Source organism: Nipponia nippon, unplaced genomic scaffold (genome assembly GCF_047370975.1).
Source record: "Nipponia nippon isolate SJK-2023a ecotype South Korea unplaced genomic scaffold, ASM4737097v1 scaffold_7, whole genome shotgun sequence".
Classification (NCBI taxonomy): domain Eukaryota; kingdom Metazoa; phylum Chordata; class Aves; order Pelecaniformes; family Threskiornithidae; genus Nipponia; species Nipponia nippon.
In genome coordinates this window covers 43720026-43738814 of record NW_028262391.1, presented here as the reverse complement: position 1 = coordinate 43738814, position 18789 = coordinate 43720026, and the positions used below count along the sequence as shown (strand labels likewise).

The window sequence follows — 18789 nt, the reverse complement described above, 5'->3', positions numbered from 1 at the left end:
GCTTTTTCTATATACCATAGGAGGTCACATCTGGAGAATGAAGGGGGAGGATTTTGTTCCAATAATACCTTTGAGTACAGCCCATGAATACAGTCTTTGCTCTGACAATACAAAGTAATTAAAACAGTGAAGATTCTGACTAAAGTGTGTACTACAGCGGGGTGGTTTATACGGACCTTAGAAATACGGTGACATTCTTACCTCCCATGAAGGCAGCAATAGCATGTGGCTCAGCAGCTCCGTAGCGACAACTGGATAGCAAAGTAACAGTTAGTATTTTCAGGTCAGTCTTACTGACAAAGCGACACTTAAGGTATCATACTTACAACTCATGAACATAGTCATCTTTCACCACTACAGACAACCCATGTTCTTGTAAGAAACCAGTGAGGCATGATTTTAGTTTTCCAATATCATCTTCTACCTGATAGTTGTAGACACCTGGAAAATAAGTTAACTGTTTCATCACAGAACTGTAACACCATATTCAAAGTTAATGGGTTTAAATGGCAGCGTATTTTATTTTTCTGAAAAGTTTCTAAGCTGATTAAAATGTTAAATTATTACTACTAGACTAATAGTAATTGAATATTCTGTTGATGTTACTCATGGTAATGACAAATTACTGCATAGCTGAACCAATTCATAATCCATGCAACCCATTTTGGTGGTATCAATTCAGACAAATTCCTTAAGTTCCTAAAGAGAAAAAATTGTCACTTTAATTTTCATATTCTTAAAGTTAAATTAATATGGAAACAAAACCACAACTAATGCTATATTTGTAGTTTATAACTAGTATTATAGTAACTATTGGATCTTTGTATTTCGTTTCATGACGTTAAGTAACTCTGGTATTAACATACCTGGATATCGACCATGCTGCTTATAAAATCTATCTACAGCCCGTAGCATCAAGTACAGCACTAGTTCACTGTCCGGGTTATCCATATGGGAAACTGAAAACGGCAAGACAACTGGTTAGCTGGTACAGAGGAAATGGAAAAAGAAAGGTTTTGAATTACTTGAAATCAAGTATTTCCCATGTGCTTAAACTGTAAAATCTGCAGTAAAAATAAAACTTAATGAAAACAACCTGCAACTGAGAATCTTGATGAGTCAACTGCCAGATACACAATTTTGACTCCAGAGTGTATGACAAAACCATACTGTATGTATTTGATAGAAACTGTTCCGTGAAGATATTCACGTTTCAACTCTGACAACTGCTATAACATCAAATGGGATATTCCTTAGTTATCATATTGGGATTTGAAACGCATGCTCCATATGTTTAACTGTAATGACTGTAATTATAAAACAGGTCTTAAATCCCTTAACATACAGTTCAGTATTCCTTCTAAATACTAGCTACTACTTAAATCCCATTGCATATTACCAAGTAATTCAAGGAGCTTTCACTTAAATTATAAATATTACAAAACATACGTATACACAAAATGTATACACTTTGTATATATATTTGGTCCAAAACATTGACAGGACTTGTATAAGCTTAAATTAAACAAGCTTTGATAAACAGTATTTCCAGCTTTTATTTAATTTATGCAGGTTCAAAAAGTAAAACGCAATATTAAGTAACTAGTTTGCTAGTTCACATACTGAAAAGCTGAGAGGGGCCAAGACAATTCTCCTATCTTTGGTCAGGTGAAAGCACCTTTCCAGCTCTGTAAGAAATAACTGAGGTACAGAAAAGAGGAGTTTGAAGAAAACAATGTTTTATTTATGTGCTATCAAAAAAAATCTGCAAGAAAAAAAAAAACAAACATGCACCAATCTGCAAGGTCATTTTTGAACTTTCAAAATCAAATTGAATTCAACATTCTAGACTTAAAAACCCCATACTTCTAGTTGATGCCAAATTATAAAACTGCATACTGAAATACAACATGTAACATACAATTCTTTCTGATCACAAAACCATTTCAAGTTGAAAATGCAATTTAAGTAAGTGCCAAAAAGGAGTACTTACTGATTTCATCCTTGTTAAAAGTGTTTAAACCGTATTCTTCAGACAGAGATCTACATCGTACTACTCGGAGAAAAGCTGAGTTGCTGCCTAAGCAGAGGGTGCAGAAAGGAGAGCATCACCTACTTGAACGCGTCACCAATTACTAAGTCTTTGTAAGTCTCTATCTCCAATGTGTTAAAACATGAAAGACTAAAACTTATCAAAATTCCATTTAACACTTTTCTGTTTCTTCCAGTAGCTTGCAGTAATAAAATCTATTAAACTACATATAGGTCTATGATTACAAGTATTTCAGTGAAATACGTTGTTGTTATTTACTTCTAGAATCTACACTTTATCTGCCACGTTAACGTAACAGTTCACATATAGCAATTCATCAATCACAGCCATCAACTTCATGTTTTCCTCTTCCATGCTGCAAATGAACATGGGTTCTTTTCACCTTCCAGTACATCTACCGCTATCTCACATATTCTCAATTAATATTCTAACAGCACAGCTATGAGCGGGAAAAGGTTCTTCTCCTGTATCGTTGCTATGAAACAACTCCACGTGCAGCTACTACCTAGCACTCAAAAATGAGGAACTGCAAGGTTCTCCAAACTCCCAGCAAATGATGTATCAAGGGGGGGGGCAGCGTGCTCTTGGCTACGTGCTTACAGGAAAACATTCCAGTTGCAGGGAGACATAGCCAGGCTGCTGTGTGGACACGTATACATATCCCGAACAGACATAACCTAAAATGCCATCAACTGTACTGCGCACTGCATCATTGTTTTACCTTTTCAGACTACTAGAAGTTTACAGAGCCTGCACTCTGAAGTCAGTATCACAGAACAGGCAAGAGTGATTAACTACTAATCACAGGAAGTAGAGAGCATCTGCTACCTGTTGTTTGGACATGAAAAAATAGTGTATCTTTTAAAAGCCAACCTTTATAGACTCACTATTGAGAGATGCTGAACATCTGTTACTTCTACTGAAGATAAGGGATGCAACTGCTAAGCACTTATTTGAAAAATTCAAATACTGGGTTACCGATTAGTAACTACATTATCATTCAAAAGTTTTTGATTATTTGATCATTTGCATAAACACAGGAACAGAATCCAAGCATACTCACAAAACAATTTTAATTCTCTCTCTGAAATAGATTCAGGTGCCTAGAAGAGAGAATATACTCATTCCAGTACATACAATGACCAGGGAATTTATATTTCCAGAGATATTTATATATTCATTGTGAAATAACTAGTTGTTCTTGTAAAAAAAAAAAGATCTTAAATTGTACATAATATATCCCTGTATGCCTTTAACTTCTATATGACCAAAAGTGATAAGTAAAACAGACCACAGATACTAAACTTCATTAGAACTTACTTAAGCCTTTTGAAGAGAACGAGGTAATTAAGCCTTGTCTTTTCATATCTGTCTCCTGTGACTTATTTCTGTACAGAACGTCAGGCTAAAAATATTTCTATCCTGTCAGAATGGCGGTACATTTGTAATTACCTTGCCTAGGGATTGTAACAATTTAGCAGCATGGTTACCCACAGCAGCAATATCCTTCTTTGCCTTTTCACGGTATCTGTTAATAATAAAGAAGTCTTAATAATCACAGCATAAAGCCATCAACTTCACAGTGAAGACCTTTTCTTTTTGTTTTATATTATAAAGACAAAATACAAGCCACAAGAATGGAAGTGAGCTACCTCAAGGCCATGAATGCACTTTATTACCTGCCTCTATGACTCTTCGGCATGGCTGAGCTGTTCACTAAACGCATGGCTTAGAAGCCGGTTAAAACGAAAATGAATATTACTACAAACAGTCAGAGGAAGAATATTAAGTAGTTTCAGAACAACAGCTGTATGTCCTTCATCGGGCTTCTAATATTTCATTAATTTCTGGATTTTAATATTTGTAGCCATAGGATATTAGTTCTGTTAAGGCCTATCACAATGCAAATATCTCAACAACACAGTATTTAATAAAATTCAATTTAAGAGCTCATTTTAAGGAACTGTAATTGTTTTATCTGCAAATTAAAACCCTGTAATGCTTATTAGAATTGAGAACTGAAGTACATCATGATCTGAAAATTCAGGACTGATGCTTATAGAATTCAGACTTACAAATTAGGCTATCTGTGAAAATACAAGCAATTATGGTTTCATTTAGCAAAATAATGATACAAGTTCTTGGCTTTACTGTCATTATACAGAGTAACTGCCATGAAGCAATAGCAATCAATCACTTATTTTAGACATGTAATAGATTTAGATTTTTAGATCTACCTTTTTAATGCTATTTGTCACAGTTCTGTGGAATGCACACCTAAAATTACAGATTTCATTCTGATTAGTAAACACTAAGGCACACAATCTTTTTTTTCTAGCAGAGGCTGTGTTTCAGAATCTGTGGAGAAACAATCAAAATCTATTAGAAATAATACTTTCCTATTTCAACAATTCAACAATACGATTGCACAGACAATAAATTTGAAGTCTTCTGCAAGATACTGCTTCATTTTAAAGACTAAAAAAAAGGAGGAAGAAGCAATCAACTGGGAAGGAAGTGTGGTAACACTGTAAGAAAGTCTTTTTGGCCCAACAATTTGCATCATGTCAGGAATAGTAAGTTCATGTTGAGGATACATGCATTCAAAGACAGCCCTCCTAAAACCTCGATCCACACTGATGCCGTTTAGAATCTGCAGTTAATGTTCATTCACCCTCTTCATCATCTACCAAGCAATCCCTTCAAAGGGCATTAATTAGAAATAGGTATTTAGAATCAAATATCTAGGAAACTAGAATTTCTGTAACCAGACTGACATACATATTGAGGAGAAAAACCAAAGGCTGTGTTTAAGCAACAATTCGCTTTCGACAGCAGTAGCTGGGCTATGGGATCTACTATCTATAGGAAGATCTTTACTAGATCTGAAACTAAGAAAAGCGATCACTTACACTTACTACCCAGCCTCAGGAAACTGGGATGCGCTGAAGGCTTAGGCCCTGGTTCCATACGGCAGGCAGCATCTACACAGGGAGCAGACAGCCCCAGGCTGCTGTGCTTCCCACTCCCCTCCTCACCCTGGTCCCACACACACACACTTTTTTTTAATACAGGAATTTATGCACTTTGAGGCCTGCAGTCATCACCATTTACTACCATTAGTAACTATTAAAGAAAAAATTGTATACTTACACATTTTGCAATTTGATAAATTTATTGGAGTCTGCTATCATATCAGGAATAGTGCCCCGGACAGGCAAGCTTCCTTGTCCCTCATTTGCCACAAATTCCTTTACAGCTCGAGCCAAAATCCAGAAGGAGGGTGACTGCAAATGCACAAGGGACAGTCATGTACACAAATGTTATTTATGATGCTTTTTCTAAATTTAAGTCTCACCCTTAGTTACTCATTACCTGCTCTGTGAGATTTATGCAGCAATCATCATTAAAAATCTCTTCAATGCATCTTGGAATCTATGAAAAAAAAATAAATTGGGTTTGTATTTACTTGACTTTGGATTTCTTGAATTATCTCAACACTCATTACATAGGTGATCCAACTCTAAGCGACCTCAGAGTTTCGTACCAAAATCTCTTCTGAATCTTCCATAGTCAGCGCTTCTCAGACGTATTTCAAACAGTAGCACTGCCTGAGAACAAGGCACATGCTCAAGACGAATGTTACAAACGAAATCTCACCTTACTTCCATCTTCTACCTGGAAGATTTTAAAAAACTGGTAGCAGCATCAGCAAAAGGTAGTACCAGTCCCAGCTGCCCACCCTACCTGCCAGAGGCAGAGCAGCAAAAGGGCCAGGGAAGTGAAGAGGGGCAGCAACAGCAAGACTGTTTTGACTTCTTAAGGAGTGTTTTGACTTCTTAACTGCTGCGGTTCACTCTGGCACATAAACTGAAATAAATCACTACCAGCCTGGGACACAGGTTGCAGTGGCTTAGATGTCAGCACTGAGTTTTACATGCTGCTTTTTTGAGAGATTGAACATGACTGTCCAAGCGAGGATCAGCACAGTTCAAATAAAAATGGAATGTCATCTAGAAAGAATCACAGAACGCGCTTTTACCTCATGTAGCTTTTGCAATTTACCATGGATGAAAGATTAAGGAAATCAGAGGTCAATTTTAAACCACGAGCAACTACTTCAGGATTATTTAAAAACAATTAAAACTTCACTTTTAATGTTTTTAAGCTTGATCAGTTTATGAAAGGAATTTCATAATACGTTTCTTCAAGATGAAAGTACTGAATTTGCCGAGTCAAGGGTCCCTTGCGGCACTTCATTTCTGTACAGAATAAATACTGTAGCAAGCGGCTTCAATATAGCACAATTTCAACAAGTGCTTTCTGAGTCCCTCTCCTAGCAATGTATTTGAATCGGACATCGTCCACACCAGTGACTGCTAGTTCTTTATAATTGTACCAAGCACTTCACAGTTTAATCTGTAAAAGAAAATCTGATGAAGTCTAAGACAGGAATACACCACTAATTGCCTCTGGTTACTGACTCATTCTACACTTGAATTCAAGCCTTCAGGAAGGAAACATAGCTTCCGTGCATGAGCAAGGAAATACAAGAATTTCCATAAGTTACAGTGCCACCTAGTCTAAGTCTATTTTACTACACGATTTCAATTTTAGAAACTGTACTAATCCTGTTTTACCTAAATATAAATGTTACAAATGGAATTCCTGTCCTGAAAGTGCATTATATATTTTGAAAAAATGAGGTAGTTGAAATTTCGTCAATTTTGTCATATAAATGTTTATTTTACCTCTGTGGTATTTAATGCTGTGTTCACATTTTTTATAGCTTCTTCAAAGTTTTCCTCGTCTTCTGGGGTCCCATTTTCATTCTTTAAGATACCTTATTGAAAAAAAAAAGAATTAAAAATACAAAATCCCCTGAATTACATCTCATCATTTAGGTCCTACCAACAGAACAGACTGGCTTTGGATGTATTTGTGACATAATAACTGATCAGCAAAAAATTGAATTACCAGTAAGATGTACTGCTAAAACTAACTACATATACTTTCTGCATATGATTAGTTTTCCTGTGATGTTAAATAGAAGTTACTTATCACAAAAAATACGAGTTTATTTGCGTGAGAACGAGAATAAAGTTTCGTAATCACTAAATTAACGTAGATAGTGGTAAAAAGGCAATTCAACTCTCCTTCCCATCCCCAGTCATCTTGTGTTGGGGTTTTTTTGTCAAATTTGGCAAACACTCATGAACCCACGCAGCAAGCCAGACCAAGAAACGGACTCCACTAAAAACCTAGTTTAACCAAAGGTAATTACTACAGATCAGCTAAGTTCCCTAGCCCAACCTGGGGATAAGGATGACAGAACCACTCAGCAATCTGCACGCAGGCCAGCTTTAAATGAGGCAATACCAAAATTTCACTTCATGTTTTTATTCTACAATCATTTAAGACAATCTATTTCTGGATCCTAGAAATGCCTCATTAACTTTAGCACCCGCAAAAGGTATTCGGTTAAAACATCTGCAAAAATGAACTCTGTTCACTTACTGGTTACAGTGTATTCAGCCATTAGATAAGCTCGCTCTCTCTCTCTCTCTCATTAGTTTTTTAGAACTGCAATGATTACCAACAGTTTGGTGGGTCAACTGACCAACCAAATACTTGCAGTTATTAACAATTTCAGTGTCTAAAGCCACTTGCTTTCTTCTTTATCACATTTTCCATGTGAAACATCAACATTTTCTACAGGATTTTCTCTTGAGGTCTTTCTTCCCACCCAAATTAAAACATACTCTTGATCTTAAATGGCAAACGGTAAGAAACACTGTCAAACTGCATTTATAAGCAAATCCGGGATCTTAAGATCCACCTGTACAGAACAATCACTTAGCAGAAGAATCGTACTGTATATGCCAGCAGATTTTCATAAGTTAACCCTGAGAGAACTTCTGGTTATTTTTCAGATATTGCCTTATATATTTCTGCCAGTATGAATAAGTGACTCCTAGGACATATATTACCTTGCCGAATCAGTTGTCTGAAGGCTTCTTTTTCTTTGTAACTCTTAGGCAACTGATCACTTTTCTAAATTTAAAAACACAAAAACATTTTGTCTTTAAAATATCTACTACTAACTTCATTGTGTTCAGACTCTGAACTCTAGAGTTTGTCATTGTCCACGTACAATCACTTGTATTTCAATTAGTAATTTTTCTACGATTCACCTTGTTTTCTTTATGTTACACACTGCCAAAATAATAATCTAGTTTAGAAAAGACATATCTAAAGTAGTAGTAATAATAATAGACTGATGACTTATCCAGTTTTGCAATATACCTCGTTGAACCATTTTGTTAGATACTTGGCTACAATCACAATCCATGGAGTGTGGCTATGGTCCTGTAATTGAACAGCAGAGAAAGCTCTGTCAAGTTGAGAAAGATAAAAACAGAAGACAAATTGAAAACCGATTTTAAATGTAAACTCCTAACATCCCTTCCACTCTTGTAAAAACACAGGACGTGTTCCAGATTTTGATTCAGAAATAACATTCTCTAACTACTATAAAACAAATTATTAAATTATTATTCCTTTACTTAAAAGAAGGGTGGCTGAGCCAAGTTCTCCAATATTTTTCTGGAGTGGAACTTATGTTATGCACCAATACCCACACTGCAAAGCTCTGCAGCAGTAGGTAATCATAAAGATAATTTAAAAAGGAGGGGTGAGGGGGAATCAATCTAACAAAAGATCACGTTGCCCAAGAATATTCCTTACTTCCCACGCCCCCCGCTTGCTTAAGATTTAAATACAGACTGCAACATTTGGGGCAGAGGCCAAAACCAGTACCTCGTGACTGATTCTACAGTTGCCTCTGCTCAGATGGGGCTCGGCACCAAAAAAAGTCATCTGCCAGGAGTCATTTTCATAGAATCCCTGTTCTACGTCTGCCTCTGTCTTAGAGCACATAGTGGGAACCACATACCAACCTTTTTGTCCATATGATCCAAATCGTAAGACTGAATGTGTTCCCTCAGTTCTGGAAATGGTTTGTCCAGTCTCAGATCTTCTAACGTATTGTCAGGATGAGATTCAACAACTGTGGAAAAAAACCAACACAATGCATTTCACGGTTTTATGTCTGGCTTTCAAAACAGAGCTATACATCAAATACAGGGCATCATCTGCTCGTTTAACCGCTTGATGCTCAAACTAAGTGTTTTGCGTAAGTTAATTTTAATGCCAGGATAATCTCCAATTTTATTCTTTGTTGCAGTCCATAATTTCTATACATTCCTCAAAGAATGCTCCTGGTGATGGAGCTGCAAACTACGTAAGACTTAACAAATACTAAATACATCACAAGATGAAAAAAACCAAACCCAAAGTGACATTACACATTGAAGCTTTAAACCCTCTAGAAAAGTCTTTATCTCAGAAAACCCTCTAACCTGTATGTTCTTTAATAATGACTCTCATATAACCAACCAGTCCGTACGTCCTGCAGACCAGCAGAGGAACATTAGAACTCCAGAGAAGTTCAGCCAAGCGCAGCAACGTACTGTAAGGAAAAACATTTTTTTTTTCAGATGTACAAGAGGACAACAGTTAACTACAAAGTTAACTCTTATATGAGTCACTTGTGAAAGAGAAATTTTCTGTGAGAATTCTAATATTATCACGATTTTAAGTACATATAAGGGGATTAATTTTATACGTGAATTTACACTAGCTTAGAAATACGCTTATCCATTAGCTTACTTATGTTTAATTCCATCCTCCCAAATGCTCCAAACATCCTTTAAACAAAAAACTTCAATGAGTTGTGAAAGAAAGGAAAAAAAAGAATTAGATCTGTGTGTTGCACAAACATAACTTCCAGCGGGGGCAATTCCAATCAGAGGTTTTCGAACAGCTCGTAAGAAATACTCTTTATTCACAAATGCCTGGAAGGGAATCACCACTTCAAAGAGGCAAGTGGGCTCTTATTTCTGTAAGACAGTATCTCTAGCTCTTCTGTAAGTAGGGGGAGGGAGAAATATATGAAGTATGAACAACAGCCACTTCCTTACAAAAGCAAGATTTAACTATTCATCTATCCAGCAACCTCTTGCTTCCATAGAGGCAGCCTGTCTACTGAAACAGAAGCAAGCTCTTCTCCCCCAGGTTTCTCAATACTGTGAGAGCTGTTATTTTTCATCTGTACTATTTACTGGGAGGCAGCATGGGAGAGGCCTCTCAGCAGGAAGCAGATAAAAAAAAATCAGAAGAAAACCCAAGAACTTCTGGTCTTGACAAAGTTTATGTAGGCAATATAATTACATACATGGGTAAAGTGGAAAGACCTATACAAACGATAAAATACATTTGCAAAAAAATCTAAAGGTATCACAGCTCCTATTATCTGTTCGGTTTTACATGAGAATACTACTCATTACAGCAATTTTGGACCAGAAACAACTTTCACTACAAAGGAGTACTTGACATAAATACACCTGGAGACAGCACCCAGGAATCAGGCAGGGAATCTGAAAGTGATATTAAACCATGTATTAACATATAAAGAGGTCCACAGAAAAACGCCATCATTTACTGTAATTTTCCTTCACAATGACAGAGTTCTGTTTTGCATAAGTTTTCCTGCAAGAATATGCCTGCAATTGAAATCTGCTTCTACAAATGAATGAACACAAACAAACAACTTTAGATGATTCTTTACCTTTCTGGTAGTTGTGTCGCAACCACCAAGTTAAAATGATTAAAAAAGGAAGGGTCATTGTCTAGAAGTTTTTCTGGACTCTAAATAGTAGGAAAAAAAATATGTCAGGAAACTGAAAATTTCTGAACACACGGCAAGTCTGTTCAACATTCAGCATAAAGTGTTAAGTGAAAGCTATAAAATTATGAGGTTATAAAATAACGTTTAAAATACATAAATTGACTTTTTGCAAATAACTTAAGATCTTCTTCCTCAAATGTTGTTTTATCACGAAGCTACTTAAACTGCAACATTACAAAGACAACACATAGCTATTATTTCATACTTTTATCACATTGTGTAACAAGAAACATACAACTAATTTAGGAAAACAAACCTCTTCAACAAAGTTTCCAGAAACTTCATTATTCAATTCTTGCAAGAGCTCAGTGGCACTCTGGGCACGATTCTGTTTCAGAACAATCAAAACAAAGTGTAATCTCTTGGAACGTAATTTATATAGTATAGCAGTACTACATATGCTACATGCTAAAAAAAAAAAAAAAAAAAAAGACTTCATCATAAGCTAGGATTTCTTATTCTAAGCCTTGCTTATCTGAACAAAAAATAAATCTCTTAACAGCAGACACTTGCTTAAGACCATTTTTAGCAATACGATTTTAAAAACAAAAATTATGTGACAGATATTCATTAATTTCCAAGAGTTACCTATGCCTTTTGTACTCTCCTGGTTTTGTGATTCCCCCCCTACCTCTCTACTCTTAGCTTTATTTCTTCAACCACCTTCCAAAGATTTTCTTAACCATATCCTGTTCATTTTTTCTATTCAATCCTGCCAGAATTGAGCTTATCTTCTCACTTACGAGCAACTAAAAAGCATGGGGAATTTTGTGAAAGAATAAATAGATTTTAACCTATACAGACATGTTTTTAGCATCACTCATTATACTACATTTGAGTATTTACTCAATACTTTCATGCTTTCAATATACCTAAAATGACATTTGTTATCTCCTTACCTGACCAATTTGGCTTTTCTGTAGAAAGAAACTGAAAAGGAGACAAGAAAAAGAGTTACATGTGAAGTTTTATTTTGAAGAAAAACAACATTAAAGCTACATTTGGTAGTGCAGAATATGTTGTTGACTCTCATACACAACAAACCAAGTTCCCCCTTAAATCTGCTTTTCTTCTCCCCACCACTGTAATATTTTCCCTCATGATCAGCTTCTTAAGGAAACTTTCCAATGCCTGAGCCACAAATCTGAAAAATAAGACATGCCAAACTCCTCTAGAAGCCAGGATCATAATGCAGATTTTTTTTTATTAGGCTAATTAAAGACTCATTAGTACTCATTTCTTCATGTAATGCAATACCCTTCCCCCACACATAACCCCTGTAAGTAAACAGATATTTGTAGGTATCCACCTGAACCATAAGAGAATGTGATCTAGAATTAGTAAACAAATTCTTTTTTATAGGATTTGTAAAGAGCTTCTTACCCTTTCCCCTGCTGCACACAGCCTTTCAAAGCTATGAAAGCTAACAAATGGCTATCAGTCACAGTTTCACAATGATAAACTAATGAAAAGTAAGTTGTTTCCATCACCAAAATTACAGAAAACACATTTAGCCATGCTGAAACACAAGCAAATCTTGCACTGTCACATCTCAAGATTACAGCAAACAAGTTATTTTTAACTATTTTTATACCGAGTAGACCATTGTCTTTATAAACTTGATGCACGAAGCAAATAGACCTCTAAGATACAAAAACAGCAGCTAAAAAAACTATGTAAACTTTGGCAGCTAATATCAAAATGATTGTGCACTCTGTATATGTCACAAACACACAAAACCACACAAGACCAGGAGAAACACATAGAGGCTTTTAGAATTATTAAGAATTTTACAGGATTTCTTAACAAGTATAGAGATGGAACTACTTATGAAACCCTGTTACTACTTAATTTGTATCAGAAACTGCTAACAAACCTACTTATTTCCAACATCTTCTCCAGAGACCTGATTCCCATCGACAATTGTAAATGAACCAATACCTTGTGGGGGAAAAAAAAAAATTACTATGAATAACTCGGCATTATGAAATTATCAGATACATTACAAAGAAAATACAGAAGAGGTACCTACTCACCTGGCAGCACTAAGTTTTTGAGTATTTCGGTTCCTGTTGCTGTTGCATTTATCACACAAACATGGGCAGATTCCAAAGCTTCTTGCCCATGGTCACCCCACAATCTACATTGAGATGGAAACAGAAATGTTCCGAAATGATTTCGTTTCAGATTGTAAAGCCCATATAAAGAAACGAAAAATATTTAAACAATCACAAACGGAAGCTAAGATACTACTTTCCACCCACTGTTAAGAGGGGCTAAACAGCACTAACCAAAATAAGCCTTCCTTAAGAAGGCTCACTCTGGCAAACTTGAAACCTTCTAAGAGCAACCCACCTTCACTGCCATTTCATTTTCTCCATCTTTACACCCTACAGCATATGAAGGCGCACGCCTTTTCCTGTTGTAACATATTTAACTTTTTAAAACTCAGCACGGGTCAAAACACTCCTTACACAATTTCGTCCTAAAACTGAATGCTCCCTTTTTCGTAGCTTTTATCATAAATAATACATTTTTGTATTTTACAATACAAGACACTGAAACGTACAAGCAGACGGAAATCAGTCCCATGAGTTCGGTAATGCACTTAAGACTTCTATAAAGTAATACTCAGGCTGCAGTCGGGACCTGACTGTGCTCAGTCACAAACGCCCCGCCGCTTTGGCGCGGGCTGTAACTTCACTCTCTTCAGCTGCAGAAAAGAAAATTACGGAAGGGACAGAGCCAAGCAGTGCAGCTTCCACCGAGGCTCTCCAGTGCACGCAGGCACGTGAAAACCAACCCGTGCCACGCTCCCGACGCCGGCCGGCTCCCGCAGAAGCCGCCCTTCTCCCGTTTAGCTTCGCTCTTGCCTGCCTTGTTCCCCCACGCCGGCAGAAACATTCGCGCAGCTGCTCGGCGAACCCGGTAAGCGACCGGTCCGGGCACTGCTCCCCCCGCCCCGGCTCCTCCCGCCACCCGCCGGGCACGGCACGGCACGGCACGGCCGGAGCCGGCGGCCGCCGCCCCCCGGGGAGCTCGGCGCGAAGCGCAGCCCGAGGCGGGCCGCCCGCCGCGCCTCTCCTCACAAGCGGCCGCGGAGGGGGTCGCCGCTGGAACGGGCGCCCAGAGCCGGGGGAGCGCGGGCTGCGGCCCCCGGCCCGACCTGCAGCGAGAGGGAGAGGGAGAGGGAGAGGCAGGGCCAGGCGCCGCGGCGGCCCGCTCTCGGCCCGGCCGGGAGGGCGACAGCCCCTGGCGGCCCCCAGCAGCCCGGGAGCGGGGCAGGCAAAGCCCCCGCCGCGCTACCTCAGCTGCCGGTCGTATCTCTGCTCCTTGAGGCTGGCCTTGCCCGCCTGCGCCATTGCCGCACGCTCCCCCGCCGCAAGCCCTGCGCAGGCGCGGCCGGGCGCATGCGCGGGGGAGGGGGGGGCGCCGGGCCGCCGCGCCGCCGGGGGGCGCTGTGGGGCCGGCGAGGCGGGGCGGGGCGGAGCCCGGTGGGAGCGGGCGGCCCCGCGGAGCCACCGCCTCCGCCCTCCGCCGCCGCCGCCGCCGCCTCCTCCTCAGGGCCGGGAGGGGCCCGCGGGGCGGGGGCGCGGCGGGGCGGGCCCTGCCGCGCCCGGGTGAGCCCTGCGGGACGAGTCCGGTGCCCGCGCCCCACACGGCGCTGGTACAGGCGGGCGCCTCCTCGCCCCGCGTCGCGCCCGGCTCCGCTGAAAGCGTCCGGCGGCTGCCTGCGCGCTGCGGGCCCCGGGGCCCCGGGTTTCCCGGGGGTGACGCGGGGCTGCGCTGCGGGGCTGCGGGATTCGTCCCGCGGCGTCTTGTGTGAGTCAGGGGCGTTGCTTGAGTCTGGCGCGAACAGGTGAAATCCGTGTTGGCACGGAGACGTTGCCAGATCCCGCCGGGTGTGAGAAGGGCTGCCGTCATCGTTCGCCATCGGAACTGAGGCGGCAGTTCGGAAAACGGTAGAAAAAATCGTGCTGAGAAAGCAGGCCGTGATGTCTTTGTGGGACGCTGAAGCTGATGGGAATCACGAGCATGGAAACATAGGACGCCGTTTCCTTCAGGAATATATTGCTAAAAATAAGGTGCCATTCCCAGAATTTATGTTCAAGATGGGTCCTTCTGTTCATCTCTCATCCCACTGTCTGGTATGAAGCGTTGAAGCATTTTATAGCAGCCTGAGTCAGAAGCCCTGCAGATACCTGCACTCAGAAAAATCGGTTTAGATATGTTTTGCTGACATGGTGTACGTTACTACAATTATTTCTATTTAGTACTGAGACAATAAAATCTGAAATCTGTTGCGTCCATGTACTTCTGTTACGAAAATCTTTCCGTGTAGGATCAATATAGATTGTACTATGAAAGTGTACAAAAAAAGAGAAAACTTCCACATCTTTAAAAATTTCAACCACCACCTGGCACTAAGTTTCAACAACAAAAGAGAAGTCCTCAAATGTCTGCATCGTTCCAGCTGATTCGTTACCCCATAAAAGGGTATTCTGTTATCCTTCTTCTAATCTGCTTCTCTTTAGTAAATTTAATTTGCTATATATCTGCTGGAATGAAGTATACAACAGTGCAATTAAAATTTAGTGGTTTATACCTTGCGGATGACGTTGTAATACCATACAGTGCTTCCTCTTTTGTTTTCCCATGTACAGTATCTTCAAAAGTTCTCTTTTCTCAGGCTTTGTGTTTGCTGTGTCACAGTAAATCCTTCCTTCTGTTGACATTTCAGTGACTGTCGCAGCGTTTGTGGGAACGTTCTGTATACCAACGTCAAAAATTGTCTCCTTCTGTTCTTGCTATCTGCTACAATTATACAGTTTCCACTGGACAAACCGTAAATTATAAGAGTTATTATTTCAGACTTAGTTCCAAAATACAGTCCCCATTTCTGGTATAAAGCAGCCAAGTGTGTAGAGCTTTCAAAGCCAAAGACAAGCAATAATAAAAAATGGCATGCGAGGGCTGGGAAACTCCTAGGGAGCCAGGTACCCCGTTCCTCTTTTTCTGCCCCACTTCCCCAAGAATGTTCCAAATAATTTCCTTCTTTCCTCTTGGCCCTCTTGGCCCATATTTTATTCAAGTTTTTTCTCTTGCAAAATTGTCTGATAATTTTATGCATGTTCTTTTTGTCCTTTTCTTCTTGATCCCTTCTTTACTTAGGGACCCTTTTTTTCCCCCCCTTATGCCAGGAAGAGATGCCCACTAAATACATGTTGAGTTCTTTCCCTTAGAAACCTCAAGAACCTAACTATGTAGCTGTGGGAGAAGGATTACCACTTTCAGCTCCTGAAGTTACACTGGATGCATGAGAATCTCAGTGTATAGTCATTACATTTTTGTGTTTGCAAAGAAAAACTTGAGAATATAAAATTTGACATTTCTATTGTCAATCAACAACTATAGGTATATATAGTGTAACTGTTTAAATAAAATACTAAAAAATGAAAAAAACCTGGAATGATTCTGCTTTTTAATGTTCAGCGTTGGCAATACGCCCTCGTGTTCATATTTACCTTGTGAAGTATTCTTGTGCAATTTCTGGATTCATTATAAATTATTTTAACGCACACATAAAGAACAGATGTCACCTTAGTATAACTCCCATTTGGAAACTGCCAGCATTAGTAATGGCAATGTAAGAAGAGAGGTGAGCTGCCTGGATAAACAAGATACTCTTTCAAGCACCTGAGGTGTAGGCAAGCTCTGGAGTGATGAATGTTTTAACATTTAATCTGTTCCTACCTATCGTACTTCAAAGGCGCTAGAGTGAGCAGCCTGTACCCAAACTGACTGTATTTCTGCCATATTTTTGTTAATAGGCAATGACACATCAGACACACTCATATGCATTACAGAAGGCTCATGACACCTCGTTCAAATGTATGTCGCCATTATTAAAGATGCTCAGCAAAGGTAATTGCCAAGTTACTTAAGCAAATACACTTAGAGTGCCATTTAGCCATTCACCTTGGAACCAAATAACTATTCTGGATGATCTGCTGGAGGCCTGGTGATCTGCTGGAGGGTAGGAAGGCTCTGCAGAGGGACCTGGCCAGGCTGGATCGTTGGGCTGAGGCCAGCTGTATGAGGTTCAACAAGGCTCAGTGCCGGGTCCTGCACTTGGGTCACAACAACCCCATGCAACGCTACAGGCTGGGGGAGGAGTGGCTGGAGAGCTGCCTGGCGGGAAAGGACCTGGGGTGCTGATCGACGGCCGCCTGAACATGAGCCAGCAGTGTGCTCAGGTGGCCAAGAGGGCCAATGGCATCCTGGCTTGTATCAGGAATAGTGTGGCCAGCAGGACCAGGGAGGTGATAGTGCCCCTGTACTCAGCACTGGTGAGGCCACACCTCGAGTACTGTGTTCAGTTTTGGGCCCCTCACTCCAAGAAGGAAATCGAGGTGCTGGAGCGTGTCCAGAGGAGGGCAACGAAGTTGGTGAAGGGTCTAGAAAATAAGTGTTACAAGGAGTGGCTGAGGGAGCTGGGGTTGTTTAGTCTGGAGAAGAGGAGGCTGAGGGGTGACCTTATTGCTCTCTACAACTATCTGAAAGGAGGTTGTAGCGAGGTGGGGGTCGGTCTCTTCTCCCTAGTAACAAGTGATAGGATGAGAGGAAACGTCCTCAAGCTGTGCCAGGGGAAGTTTAGGTTGGATATTAGGAAAAACTTCTTCCCTGCAAGGGTACTCAGGCACTGGAAGAGGCTGCCCAGGGAAGTGGTTGAGTCCCCATCCCTGGAGGTATTTAAAAGAAGGGTAGATGTGGTGCTTAGGGACATGGTTTAGTGGTGGGGTTGGCAGTGCTAGGTTAACGGTTGGACTCGATGATCTTAAAGGTCTTTTCCAACCTAAACAATTCAATTCGATTTGATTTGATTCAATTCGATTCTTTCATTTTATGTTCCCTAAAATGCAGCTCTGCCCCTCTACAGTGATGCAGTAATATATACCAAAAGCATTATCCTCAAGTGACCATGATCTCTTTGTGTGAATACCTCCCGATGACTCCAGATCTGTATTACAGAGACAACTTGCCTTAGGGATTCAAAAATCCCATTTCCTCAATCCTGCAAAGCTTAATATGTTCAACTTCTATTTGGCATTCCAGTCTTACCTGGAGCTTTCTAACTGTCATGGTTAGTTCTTCTATAGCAATTTTAATAAAGGGAGCTCAAAATAAATCATAAAGAAAATTATTTCATATATAGAGATGGGAAAACTGAAGCATTTGTTGTTAGTTCAGTATCGCAAAATAGTGACAGGTTCAGAAGAACCCATAAATTTGTCCTAGGCTGCTGCTTTGTTCACTCATCGTTACTGTCAAAGAGGAATAAAACTGTAAGTATGAAGACTGGGGAAGACAGAATTATTCTTTAAGGTAGCTTGAAACGTTTCACTGTAGCAAATGGAATTATGTCTTCCTGTCATTCACTGCTCAGCAGACACTTCTGAGACGTAGTCAAAGCCCGTGAGAAATTTGTGGAAATCACGAGTACTTCCCTTTTAGCTCAGCACTGGAGAAATCCACCCTTTAAGCACCTACCACTCTGTTCTTCTCGCTTCCATAAGTTCAACAGTGTGATGTAATTATCCTCAATTCAAGTTGGTAAAATTGAGATCAGAATTAGATTACTACCGCAACTTTTGAAGTGACAGATGATAATTTGAAGACAGAATCAGTGAAAATCCAGTCTTAGAGGCAGCCAATGTCAAGAGGCATCAGGGATATGGAATAATGTGATATTTGTACAAGCAGCAGTATTACCCTAGCTTTAAGGAAAACTCAGTATTTTCCTCAAAAAGAAAGAAGGCTGATTGGATGGGGGAGCACATTAAACTGACATATACACACTGGCTATCATTTATAGCTAAAATTTTACTCAAGCTATTTTTTTCTGTCCTCTCAGGTATTGCCATTC

At 40.0% G+C, this 18789-nt stretch overlaps 1 protein-coding gene across 4 annotated transcripts in view; it reads right to left on the bottom strand.

The window, feature by feature from the left end:
- NAE1 (NEDD8 activating enzyme E1 subunit 1) overlaps window positions 1-18789 on the bottom strand; it is a 40187-nt gene that overhangs the window by 1111 nt on the left and 20287 nt on the right. The window contains exons 1-19 of one of the 4 annotated variants that reach the window (XM_087739008.1): window positions 14169-14297; window positions 12899-13002; window positions 12743-12803; window positions 11762-11792; window positions 11119-11190; window positions 10743-10822; window positions 9475-9584; window positions 9013-9122; window positions 8360-8422; window positions 8044-8107; window positions 6805-6896; window positions 5429-5488; window positions 5207-5340; window positions 3506-3581; window positions 3117-3156; window positions 1994-2080; window positions 867-959; window positions 327-441; window positions 202-251 (exon numbers count right to left, since the gene is read on the bottom strand). In XM_087739008.1, coding sequence (XP_087595134.1) covers window positions 202-251; window positions 327-441; window positions 867-959; window positions 1994-2080; window positions 3117-3156; window positions 3506-3581; window positions 5207-5340; window positions 5429-5488; window positions 6805-6896; window positions 8044-8107; window positions 8360-8422; window positions 9013-9122; window positions 9475-9584; window positions 10743-10822; window positions 11119-11190; window positions 11762-11792; window positions 12743-12803; window positions 12899-13002; window positions 14169-14224 — 1498 coding nt within the window. In that variant the 5' untranslated portion in view covers window positions 14225-14297. Of the gene's footprint in view, window positions 1-201; window positions 252-326; window positions 442-866; window positions 960-1993; window positions 2081-3116; window positions 3157-3505; window positions 3582-5206; window positions 5341-5428; window positions 5489-6804; window positions 6897-8043; window positions 8108-8359; window positions 8423-9012; window positions 9123-9474; window positions 9585-10742; window positions 10823-11118; window positions 11191-11761; window positions 11793-12738; window positions 12804-12898; window positions 13003-13431; window positions 14106-14168; window positions 14298-18789 lie in introns of those variants that run through there. The other 3 variants (XM_087739009.1, XM_087739007.1, XM_009465741.2) reach the window with 3 other exon arrangements.